Genomic DNA, 13133 nt, shown 5'->3' on the forward strand with positions numbered 1-13133 from the left:
AAAATTTACGTTTTTTATGGCAGTTATTTGAGCCAAAGCCAGAAATGGATTTAGGAGAAAGGAAAAGTCCTTCCTTTATCCTCGTAGTTCCCATATCTTTTGGATTGACTTCTGGCTTTAACTAAAAAAAACAATTCTGAAAATTGTCACAAAAACCGTTAGTGAAATCACCCTAAGGTTAGGTTCCATTGGGGCATAAATGCAGTGGAATTTCCACAAGAAAAAACCATAGCACTTACAATACAAGCCACGTGGATGGAATTTACCAAATTTCATCTACGCAGCACAGATCAATTCTGTGCAGAATTAGCATACACTGCAAATTTTAAATCTATGTCAGGAGTGGTAACATCCCTCCTTAGGGAGAGCACCAAGAAGGTGAGTGAGGAGACTTAGAAGGCCATCCATGTTTCTCTGGGTAATATGCAAATGAGGGAGATGGAATATTACCTCTGCAGCACCACCTATTGGGTGGCAGCATTCCTAAGATTTTAGGGATAGCTGCCATCCAATAAGTGGCGCTGCAGAGGTATTGTTACATGTTCCTCATTTGCATTTTTAAATCTGCGGCATGTCAATTGTTTGCTGGGGATCTGACCCTTTGCAATGGAAATAAATCTATGCCACATCCACACCAGTAGGTGCATATTCTGATCCTCTGAATTAGCAGCGAATTTTCCACTCAGGGAAAACCTGCAGTGAATACAACCTGGGTTACCATATCCTAAGGGGGCGTCCAGACAGGGCAGATTTGTTGCAGAATTTCCATACGGACCCTCCACACCGAAATTCCACGACATTAATAGTAGCAGCTAAGTGGAAGAGATTTTGAAAATATCCTCCACAAGCTGTGAAAATAATCTGCACAATACCCATACGTAAATTGACACGTGGTGTGAAATTCAATTCCGCAGCATGTTAATTTTATTGCCGGTTTCACTGTGGAATTCACTTCTTTTCAATGAGGGTGTGAATTTGGCACAGGAATAAGCAATAAAACCCGCAACAGTTTGGCGGTTTTCGGCTGCTGATCTGCAGAGAATACCCACTGCGGACAGTCTGCTACAAATCAGCCCCCGTGTGGACCAGCCTAAGAGTGATTTCACACACAAGAACACTACTGTAGCTTTTAATACAGCTTTGTGAGACAAAGCTAGAAGTGGATCAAGTGGGAATACGAAGTATAAGCACTGTATAACTTCAGTCCTCATATTTCCCATTCGTCTTGAATCCACTTCTGGCTTTGCCTCAAAGAAACTGCCTCCAAACCTGTGGTATTATGCAAACAAAAGTGCTTCGCATGAAGTCACGCTAATCAGATGTGGAGAGATGCGAAATCAGATGGAAGAACACTATTTTTTTCCATCTGGGCGATGCGCTTTTCAGCCTGCTGATAAAAATGTAACTTGAGGAAGGCAAAGGCTAAACTTATGTCCAATGTCCATGGGTGGGTCGGATTTCGCATGTGGGAGCCCGCAGCGGAATCCAACCCTGCCAACGGCCAAGGACCCTGCTTACCTGTCTGGGTCTTGTATTTTCTACACTGAGGTTGCATGTGGAAGCGCCAGGCGGCACGCATTTGCAGTACATATTTTTATTTTCTTTAAACTCCTGCTTTCCCGCGGAATCCAATGGAAGCCGTCCATGCGGGAACCACACTGAAATGGAGCATGCTGCGATTTGATTTCTGCATCCAAAGATCCGCAAATCTAATTTGCATTCCTCAATTCAGGCATGTGCAGACGGCCATGTTTCCCTATGAGTGGCTTGATTTGCGGATCTTCTGAACATCAAACCTGCCTAACAGGTAATGTGAGCAATTATGGATGGGTTAAGACTACTAAATATTTACTGAGACAAATAAAAATTAAATTGTACCAAATTTGTAGAAAGGTTCACAAAGTCTGCATAGTCCTTATTGATTAGCTCAACCATGGCAGTTTTGAGGAGACGATAATAAATCTCAAGATCATCTCGAAGATCTTCCAGCTGCACACGCTTTCTACAATCCGACACAAAGTGGTCAACATCAAATGAGTCCTGTCGAGAGAAACAAATATATGTATGTTACATGATTCCAGGATCACTGAAAAGTTATACATTAGAAATCTGCAATCTAAATAGGTATTCCCATCTTATTAAGTGATATCACACTACTAGAATATACCATCACTTTATGATCAGCTGGGGTCCAACCTCCGGGACCCAAACTATAGTGAATAGCCTATAAAGGGGCTGTAGCACTGCATCCCCTTCTCAGCAGAGCCCCAGTCACGTACTGAACGAGGAACTGCAGCACAACCTCATTGAGGTGTATAGGATCAGCTGCGTATTACACCACATAAAGTGACTGTATATATTGGGCAGTATGCTACCACTTTAAAACACTGGAAGACCACTTCAAACATACTGAATCTACTTTCTTTTTTTAATTGGACAGTGTACAAGGGGCGTTCATTAACCCCTTAGTGACCAAGCCTGTTTGCGCCTTAATGACCAGGCCAAACTTTGCAAATCTGACATGTGTCACTTTAACATGGAAAAACACCAGAAAGGTTTTGCATATCCAAGCGATTCTGACATTGTTTTTTCGCCACATGTTGTACTTCATTTAGGTGGAAAAAAAAGACCGATAGAATTTGTGTTTATTTATTAAAAGCGCCAAAATTGGGAAAATTTTGGAAACAAAAAAAACAAAAAAAAAAATCGGCATTTTTTCACATTTCCAACTGCAATATCTCAAATATGTGCAAAGATAATATAGAAATTTTTGCAAAGATAAATATTTCCATCCGTTTACTTTATTTTTGGCGCACATTGGAAAAACTTTTGTTTTTTTTTAACCATTTAGGAGACGTACAAATTTAACATTACTTTTCAGCATTTTGAGGAACACTTTGTTTTCCTACATCAAGCCAAGATTCCAAAGGCTCATAGGAGTCAAAATGATAGATACCCCCACAAGTGACCCCATTTTAAAAACTACACCCCTTAACGTATTCACTGAGGGGTGTTATGAGTATTTTAACCCCACAGTTTTTTTTCAGGAGTCAATGCAATTTAGAAGAGAAAAACTAAATTTTCATATTTTTGCAATATGTCATTTTAAAGACAGGACTTTTTCTATAGTACACATGAAAATGAGGATTTGCACCCCAGAATGGATACCCCTGTTTGTCCCGTGCTCAGAAATATACCCATTGTGGCCCTAGTATTACGTCTGTATGCACAATGGGGCCCAAAATGAAAGGAGCAACCGGTGGCTTTCGGAACAGAAATTTTGCTTGAAGGAGATTTAAACCCTATTGCACACTTGTAGAGCCATTGAGTGACCAAAACGATGGAGAACCCCCACAAGTGACCCCATTTTGAAAAGTAGACCCCTTAACGAATTTATCTAGGGGTACGATGACTTTTTTGACTTCACAGTTTTTGAATGAATCTAAGCCAAGCCGAAGGAAAAAAATTACGATTTTAATTTTTTTGGTAATTCTGTCATTTTAAAAGCAGTTTTTTTTGTACAGCACATATATGAATGAAGACTTGCACCCCAAAATGGATACCCCTGTTTGTCCTGTGCTCAGAAACATACCCATTGTGGCCCTAGTATTACGTCTGTATGCACAATGGGGCCCAAAATGAAAGGAGCAACCGGTGGCTTTCGGAACAGAAATTTTGCTTGAAGGAGATTTAGGCCCTATTGCACACTTGTAGAGCCCTTGAGTGACCAAAATGATGGAGAACCCCCACAAGTGACCCCATTTTGAAAAGTAGACCCCTTAACGAATTTATCTAGGGGTACGATGACTTTTTTGACTTCACAGTTTTTGAATGAATCTAAGCCAAGCCGAAGGAAAAAATTACAATTTTCATTTTTTTGGCAATTTTTTCAATTTAAAAAAGTTTTTTTTGTACAGTGTACATAGGAATGAAAACGTTCACCCCAAAATGAGTACCCCCGTTTGTCCCGTGTTTAGAAATATACCCATTGTGGCCCTAATCTACTTAAAGGAAACATGGCTAGGCCTATAATGGAAGGAGCACCCGTTGGATTTCAGGGTACAACTGAATAAATTCCAGGCCCCCTTGCCCACTTGTAGAGACATTGAGCGGCCAAAGGAAAAAGACCCCCCTCCAAATGACCCCATTTTGAAAACTAGACCCCTTAACAAATTCATCTAGGGGTGTATTGCGTATTTTGACCCCACAGTATTTGACTGAATCTAAGCAAAGCAGAAGGAAAAAATTACGATTTTCATTTTTTTGGCAATTTTGTCAATTTGAAAACTGTTTTTTTTGTACAGCACACATAGGAATGAAGACGTTCACCCCAAAATGGATAACCCCGTTTGGCCCGTGTTCAGAAACATACCCATTGTGGCCCTAAACTACTTACAGGACACATGGCTAGGCCCATAATGGAGGGAATGCCTGCTGGAATTCAGGGTACAACTGAATAAATTCAAGGCCCCATTGCCCACTTATACGGAAAAAAAATTGACTTCCTAAAAATAATCCCCCCCCCCACACACCATCCCCATTTTTTGGCATTCCCTAAATATTGGATAAAAGTAATAATATAAACCGCGTTTTATGTCCGAAGACAGGGGTAATTACGGAGGCTGGTTGGGTTCGGCACATGGGGCAAGAAAACCGGGTATTCCCCCTCCTCTCTCGCTTGGGGGTATTTTGTGACCTCAGCGGCGGGGATGGGGTGTAAAAAGTGGCGCTCTGTGAGTCTTCGTAAGCTTGATGAGGTGCGGCGGTCTCACACAGAAGGCGCTCAACAAACTGCTCCTGGAACTGCATGAAGGCGAGCGTTCCCGGGGCTTCTTGTAAATTACGTATTACAGGTAGCGGTCTGAATAATGCCGGGCTCACGCAGCCGTAGGTGGAATCCGCTTGCGGATGCCCGCAGCGGATCCCAGCTGTGACCCTGCATACGGACGCGTAATGTACTGCGCATAACTGCCTACTCACACAGGCGGTCATGCGCAGTACTTTTTTTTGCTTGTATTTCCCACACCGTCGCTTAGCGATGACGCGGGTACCCACAGCCCGTATACAAAGTAGTTGCGTATGGGCAGCGGGTATATCCACGACCATGGAGCACAATGGGCTCTATGTTGTGTATATCCGCGGTAAAATAGAACCTGCTGCGTTCTCTTTTCTGCGAGTGGATTACGAAATTCCAACCCACTAATGTGAGCGGAATTGTGTAATCCAATGCAATTGATCTGCGTATTAACGCGGATCAGACGCATGCGGAATCCGTAATTCGTATCCGGTCATGTGAGACCGGCCTAAGGTAGATCGTTACCTTTTTATCACATGACTGGGGACCGCTCAACGAGGCCCCCCGTCACTGCTCCAGGCTCTCGGCAACCAACGGAGAGTTTACGTTTCCTGGGCTCCCCGACTCCTGCGCATGTGTCCGGTGTTTTGCCGGCTGTCGCATGTGCAGAATCAGGGAAAGTTCACGGATGAGGATCGCGTCGGGGTGCAAATACGGAGGCCTCCGGTAAAAAGTTTCATGTCCTCTCACCAATCGCATCGGTGAGGGGAGATGAAACTAACTTTTTAAAAAAACTTTTACGTGATTGCCATTATCCATTGGATAACGGCGAACACGTGACCAGGAACCGCTCACCGCGGCCCCCCGTGAAATCTCCAGGCTCTCGGCTAAGTTTTGTAGCCAAGAGCAGGGAGATTTTAAGTTATTCTGACAATCCACGGCTTTTGCGCATGTGTCTGCCGCTTTGGCGATGGCCACATGCGCAGAAGCTGTGGTAAGGTCCGTGGATAAATCCGGGGGCCTTAGGTAAGTAATTTCTACCTCCCTCACGGACATGATCCGCGAGGGGAGATGAAATGTAAGCGTTTTAAACTTTTTTTTTAAACTTTTTTTACACTTTTTTAAAATTACTTTTTTAAACTTTTTTTTTACTTTAAATGATCACTGCTATCCATTGGATAACAGTGATCATCTCTGCAGTGACATCCCTCTGCTCCTGGCTACACATGGGATTTTAAATTTCCCGGGTCCTGAGCCTCTCTGTGCACGCGCCCGATGGCATGCGCAGAAGGGGACTCAGGTCCCGGAAGACCGGGACGCCGCTGAGGACCGGGGGTGAGTATTTTCACCTCCCCTCATGGATCCGATCCATGAGGGGAGGTGAAATTAAGCTGATTTTTAGTTTTTTACTATCCATTGTATAGCGGCGATCGCAGGTCCGGGGACCGCTCGTCGCGGTCCCTGGGGACATCTCCTGGTTCCCGGCTCCTGAAGGTATTTTAAACTCCCCGGGGTTCCCATTCTTCTGCGCACACGCGTGACGTCATTCGTCTGGCGCGCAAGCGCAGTAGAGCCGCACCGGGTCCCGGAGGACCCTTTCTCCGCGGCAGACATCGGGGAACCTGGGTGAGTATTTTCAGCTGCCCTGATGGATCCGATCCATCAGGGCAGCTGAATCTTTAACTTTTAAGGCACTTTTATTAACTTTTTTGCAATCGGCGCTATCCATTGGATAGCGCCGATCGCAATGCCGGGGGGGGGGGGCAGGGATGACAGCTCCATGCTGTCGGCTACCTGTGGGCACTGACAGCATGGAGCTGTCACATCCAGAGCCCACGGGGCTTTATTCTCTGCAGGAGACGTGTTTTTACGTCCTCAGAGAATAAAGCCCACTTGGGCAGGACGTAAAAACACTATGGGCTGGTCGTTAAGGGGTTAAGGATTTCCTCGGACCCACTTCTATTTATTGCAGGATGCTATAACTGCACATGTCTAATGATATAAGTCTCCATAGGCTATGTGCCAATTTGCAACTCTAAACTAATAACGGTCTTTCTTTTACAGGTGCTGAAGTAGTGCGAGGTCTGATGGGCCCAGTGGAATACAGAGCAGTCATCAGGTTCCTTTACTTGAAGGGCTGCATGCCATTTTGGAATATCATTACATAACCATCCATGACCATTCAAAAAGCAGGAATGAGTCGAATTCTCCCAGGCTCTTTTGACGATTTGCCATTAAAAGCAGGAGGACTTTTTAAGCAGACTGATCACACAGGAGGAAACCTGGGTTCATCACTAAGATCCGGAGACTGAAGTCCAGGTGATACAATGGAAGCATCCGGACTCACCACCTCCAAAGAAGGCATGTGCCCAACCCTCGGCAGGCAAGGCCATGCTCACAGTCTTTTGGAACCAGCACGTAGTCGTCTTGATGGATTTCCTAGTAAAGAGTACCATGATTACTGGGGCATAGTATGCTTCACTGCTGTAGAAATTGCGGGAGGCCATCAAAACCAAAAGCACGGCATGCGCACCAAAGGTATCCGCCTTCTGCAAGACAATGCCCCAGTTCACAACTCCCATGTAGTCCAGATGGAAGCATGCTGCTGCGGGTATGAAATTCTACCGCATCCACCTTATTCACCCGACCTCGCACCATCGGACTTCCACCTCTTTTTAACAATTAAGTCATTTTTGAAGGGCAAGCAGATGATGGGACTCTGATTTCCGAAGTCACAATGTGGCTTTTGAAGTAACCTGTCGACTTCTACAAGCGAGATGTATACAGTTGCATTAAAAAAAAATGGGTGAGATGCTTACTGTGTTTCCATAACTGTGCACTGTACCACAGTTCCTCTGGATGCTTTTCTGATGTGTCAAGCATGTCGAATCGGGTTGATGCCTCAATAATGTATGATTGGGAGATTTTAGATGTGTCAAATTTTCGCAATGGAACACCTTTGTTAATGCTACAGAATTTAATCTTGATCTTAGCTGCAAGGAGTTCATGATCACTGCCGCAGCTGGCGCCAAGAAAGGTTTTTATTGCAATGACTGAACTTCGCTAATGATGATTACACAGGATGTAATCAATCTGATTTTGATGGAGGCCATTGAGAGATGTCCAAATGTACAGTCGGTGTTTGGGTTGCATAAACTATGTGTTTGCTATCCTGAGCCGATTTTCTTGGCGATCACCAGCTTAATTTCTTTCACCAAGCCCAAATCTTCCTATGATGGTTACTTCTGGCTGGCTGCCGACTTTGGAATTAAAGTTGCCTATAATGTAAATGATGTCCTTCTTTGCCACCTTGTTTAGAGTTTTCTGGACGTCGGCATAAAAATCTTCAAAAGAATATCTACATTTGCTCCGTCGACTACATCGACCATGACAAGCTATGGCATGCTCTGCAAGAGCTGGGCATATAGGCACATCTAGGCAAGCTACAGTGTTTCCCCCGAAAATAAGACACTGTCTTATATTAATTTTTGCCTGAAAACAGCCAGTGTGTCTTATGCTCATCCCTCACTCTGGTCCCTGTGCTGCTGCAGTCCTCAGCGCTGACAGGATTCTCTTATCTCGGTAAAGGGGCTTTGAATACCCCGCCTCCGGTAAGCGCTGCGATTGGTTCATCGATACAATCACAGCGCTTACCGGAGCGGGCTATTCAAAGTCCTGTTACCAAAAGAAGAGAATCATGTCAGCGCTGAGAACTGCAGCCTGCAGCAGTGTGGGGAAGCACGAGGGACACAGACGTCAGCAGCTAAGTGAGTATAAGCAAGAAGGTAAAAAAAGCAATAATCACCTAGCCGCCGGCATCTGTGTCCCTCGCCCTGGTCTCCACGCTGCTGCAGTTCTCAGCACTGAATGGCTGTAAATGATTTTGAGTGCTGGCTTTGATTGGCTGGCGCTCGATCCATTCACAGTGCTCTCTTACCGGAGCTGGGGTATTCAAAGCCCCGTTTACAGAAGAGAATCCTGACAGCGCTGAGGACTGCAGCCTGCTACAGCACCAGAGACCAGCGTGAGAAACACAGATGCCGGTGGTTAGGTGAGTATTGCTTTTTTTTTAAGCTAGTGTAGCTAGGGCATATTTTCCTGGGGAGGGCTTATATTTCAAGCCCCCCTCCCCAAAAATAGGGGTAGGGCTTATTTTCGGGAAAACCTGTAATAAAATCACTTTATACCAATCAAGAAGCCACTGTGATAACACAGTATAGGGTCACAGATTGGTTTGGGATCAGCAATGACGTCTGACAGGGCTGCATCCTCACACCCTTCTTGTTTAACCTATATGCAGAAGTGATCATGTGGAAAATGGACCTAAATTAATTTGAAATCGGAGTGAAAATGGGTGGAAGAAACATGAACAATCGTTATGTGGATGGTACAACTCTGCTTGCAGAAACAGAAGCAGGTCTGAAGCAGCTGATATGTAAGATTAAATTCAGTTAGAAGCCCATTTTTTCACTTTCAGTTTTAAAGAAGACTAAAGCTATGACAACTGCAAAAAATTAGGCAATAGAATGCGTGTGACATAGAATGCGTGTGAGACTTCATCTTCCTTGGCTCAAAAATTGACCAGATTGGAGCATCTATGCTGGAGATAAAATGTAGGATAGCATTGGGGCGAAGCACGATGCTAAACATGGACAAAATCTGGTAAAGTAGGGATATCGGTATAGCAACTAAACACAGGATGGTGTAAACCACTGTTTCCACCATAGCCATGTATGGATGTGAAAGCTGGACTGCAAAAAAAGCTGATAGAAGGAGGATTGATGCGTTTGAGCTGTGGTGCTAGTGAAAGCTGCTGCATATACCCTGGACGGCGAGAGTAACAAACAGAGAAGTCCGGAATCGTATAAGCCCTGATATATCACTGGAGGGGAAGATGACCAGACTCAGACTCATGTATGTTGGCCATGTAATGCGAGCAGGGCCACTAGAAAAATCTATAATGCTTGGACAGATCAGTGGAAAAGAAGACCCGGCCGCCAAAGGACACGATGGCTGATACTGTCAGAGCTGATACTGGCATGGATATCACACAACTGAAAGAAGCAGTGCAAAACCGAAAAACATGGAGGGAGCTCGCCTTTAGGCCTTATTCACACGGGCCACAAAATCGCGCTACTTTGTAGCGCTACAAAAACGCATGTATGAGTAGCCGATGGTTTCCAATGGGTTCTTTCATGCTACAAAACATCTCCTATGTGAATGAACCCATTGGAAACCATGAGCTTCACTTACATGCGTTTTTGTAGCGCCATTTTGTAGCCCGTGTGAATAAGGCCTTAGGGTCACCGAGGGATGTGAACGACTAAACGGCTAACAACAAAAAGATGGCAGAAGTGTGTGACCCTAGGTGGCACCTATGTAGAGAAGGACTGATAACTGTGCCAAGTTTTGTTGCTCTCAGTCCACAGGAAGCGGGTCAGGGTAAATTTTTAATGAACGCCCTGACAACATGGTGCCCATCAGGTAAACACAACCATAAAGCCAACATGTAAAGAGCCTTTAGAAAAATGTAATATTTACTAATCAATGCTTTGTATACTGTACAGAGATGGAGCGATGGTGGGTACTGGTGTATCTTGTCGACGCCGGATGTTAGGGTTTGCCAGTTCTCAGTCGAAGGCAACGCCCCCAGTGGCTGATTGGCTGCCGCAGACTGCCTTCCTGAGCTCTGCAACGTCCCCAGTGGCTGATTGGCTGCCACAGACATTCCTTCCTGAGCTCTGCAACGCCCGCAGCGGCTGATTGGCTGCGCAGACGTGCCTTCCTAAGCTCTGCAATGCCCCTAGCGGCTGATTTGCTGCACAGACGTGCCCTTCTGAGCTCTGGCTGCTGCGTCATATTCCCGGCACTGAAGCTGCAGCCGCAACTTCAGCGAGCGCCGAGGTCTGCGATCTCCATTGGCTGACAGCTTGCTGCTGCGAGTGTCTCGCTTCCCGGCCGACCCTGCAGATATCAGTGTTGCCTCAGCGTTTCATACAGGACTGGCTCCAGCAGCAGTAGTAGCTGGTAGGGGTGGTCCCCTGTCAGTGAGGCAGAAGCGCACAGCGGGAAGAGTGGCAGCAGCGGGGTGTGCACCATGTGCCCTGGGGACAAGCTGCCCAGATGCTGTAGAGAAGCTGCAGTAAGCACTGCTACATCAGAGAGTAGAGCGTCGGCAGGCAAACAAACGCAAGTGCAGTAGGGGAGCTGAGTTGTTAGGAAACTCAGAGGGGCGTTAATAGGGCGGTAACGAGGTGTTAGCTGTCACTCTGCAGGTCTCCACCAATATTTCTAGTGGAGACAAGATACACCAGTACCCAGATGGTGGACTTTAGTTCCTATGAACAGGCACTGGGGGTTAGTAGGAACGTAAACCAGTATGGCAGCACAGTACAAGGAGTGCTGCGGATACCAGACCACTTCCAAGAATCCAGGGGGAACTGCAGGTGATCTGTTACCACTATATGTACTGTATGGTATAATAACAGGCTGTATGCACCGTGTGTGACATATTATATATATATATATATATATATATATTAAACAGTACAGTGTATGACAGGCAGTATATACTGTGTGTGACTATATATACACAGTATGGTGTGATGACAGGCGGTATACACTGTGTGACCTGTCACCACTATACATACAGTACAGTGTAATGACAGGCGGTATATACTGTGTGTGACTACATATATACAGCAAAGTGTGATGACAGGCAGTATATGCTGTGTGTGACCTGTCACCACATGCAGTACAGTGATGACAGGCGGTATATATTGTGTGTGACTATATATACAGTATGGTGTGATGACAGGCGGTATACACTGTGTGACCTGTCACCACTATACATGCAGTACAGTGTAATGACAGGAGGTATATACTGTGTGTGACTACATATAAACAGCACGGTGTGATGACAGGCGGTATACTGTGTGTGACTACATATATACAGCACAGTGTGATGACAGGCGGTATACACTGTGTGTGACTATATATACAGTACGGTGTGATGACAGGCGGTATACTGTGTGTGACTACATATATACAGCACAGTGTGATGACAGGCGGTATACACTGTGTGTGACCTGTCACCACTAAGCACACAGTACAGTGTAATGACAGGAGGTATATACTGTGTGTGACAACATATATACAGCACGGTGTGATGACAGGCGGTATATGCTTTGTGTGACCTGTCACAACTATATATACAGTATAGTGTGATGACAGGCGGTATACACTGTGTGTGACCTGTCACCACTTAACACAGTACAGTGTAATGACAGGCTCTGTACATGCACACAGGAGCTAGCACAATTATCAAACATCCGCTCCAACCTTCATGAACTCATCTTTATCGAAACACAAGGCGCTCGGGCTATGAGGCAGCTGCATTTTCATTCTCTCCATCACTCCCCGATGGTAAACTCTCGGTTGACGCGGCACTTCCGCCAACCTCAAGGATCTGATGACGCCAGATCATAGAGAGCGACGGGCTGACGAGAAACCCACAGATCTCAGCGCCACCTGGTGGGCGCCGAATGTTAGCTCAGCATAGAGCTAAGCTGAATAATGTGCAGTGCTTCTGAACTCGGCGCTTCCATGACTAATATCCGGCCTGCATGTTATCATGTCTTGCAGAGATTAATAACGTCCTTATTACTATTATTATTTTTTGTATGAATTCTGAAAAAGGTGATTAAGACTGAGATGTCTGTAAAGGCTGGACATTTATCTGTAGCCAGGGGGGATTGAGAACCTGCAGCTGCCCCATGTTGCATGTAGGACCAACCAGCAGCAATTTTCTGACCCCTGACTACTGAACACAAGTAGTCAGGGGTCAGAAACTGTCAGCTGCAGTGACATTCACTGCATAGCTTTCCGCAGTAAGGCCAATTTTTCATTTGCGAGCGCGATATAGGGCTGTAAAACTTGGCCTGATATCGTGATCTGGAACGTGCGATTTTCTCGCGGATACGAGGCGTTTTGTGTCGAAAAGCCTCGCTTCACTTCAGGGAATTGGCGATCCTCCAACGCAACACAATGGGAAACCTTTCATTGCACTCCTGGGCACCTCAAACGCCATGTAATGTTTTTGTTGCCCCAATTGAAAACTATGGAAGAGGCGTTCCAAGGGAACATGCAAACATAGGACATGGAACGATTCTTGTTTACTTGTTTACTGCGATAGAATGTTGGGGTGGGGGAGGCAAGAAAAGAAATCACAAATTTTCATGACCGCATTCAAAGCAATGGTGTTTATATTCGTGCGTCTCGCAATGCACAAATCTCATGCGATTTTCTCTGCCGTGTGAAACCCCACAGGCATGGTTTG

The 13133-nt window shown here is 45.4% G+C and overlaps 1 protein-coding gene across 2 annotated transcripts in view; it reads right to left on the reverse strand.

Moving 5' to 3' along the window:
* The window catches only part of COG2 (component of oligomeric golgi complex 2), a 65697-nt gene extending 53444 nt beyond the window's left edge, over positions 1-12253 (reverse strand). For both annotated transcript variants that reach the window (XM_066605330.1, XM_066605322.1), the window contains exons 1-2: positions 12137-12253; positions 1879-2040 (exon numbers count right to left, since the gene is read on the reverse strand). In XM_066605330.1, the coding sequence (XP_066461427.1) occupies positions 1879-2040; positions 12137-12208 (234 nt within the window). In that variant the 5' untranslated portion in view covers positions 12209-12253. The remainder of the gene's footprint in view (positions 1-1878; positions 2041-12136) is intronic.
* Between the last annotated feature and the right edge of the window lie 880 nt (positions 12254-13133).

This window comes from Eleutherodactylus coqui, chromosome 1 (assembly GCF_035609145.1).
Source record: "Eleutherodactylus coqui strain aEleCoq1 chromosome 1, aEleCoq1.hap1, whole genome shotgun sequence".
In the NCBI taxonomy this organism is placed as follows: domain Eukaryota; kingdom Metazoa; phylum Chordata; class Amphibia; order Anura; family Eleutherodactylidae; genus Eleutherodactylus; species Eleutherodactylus coqui.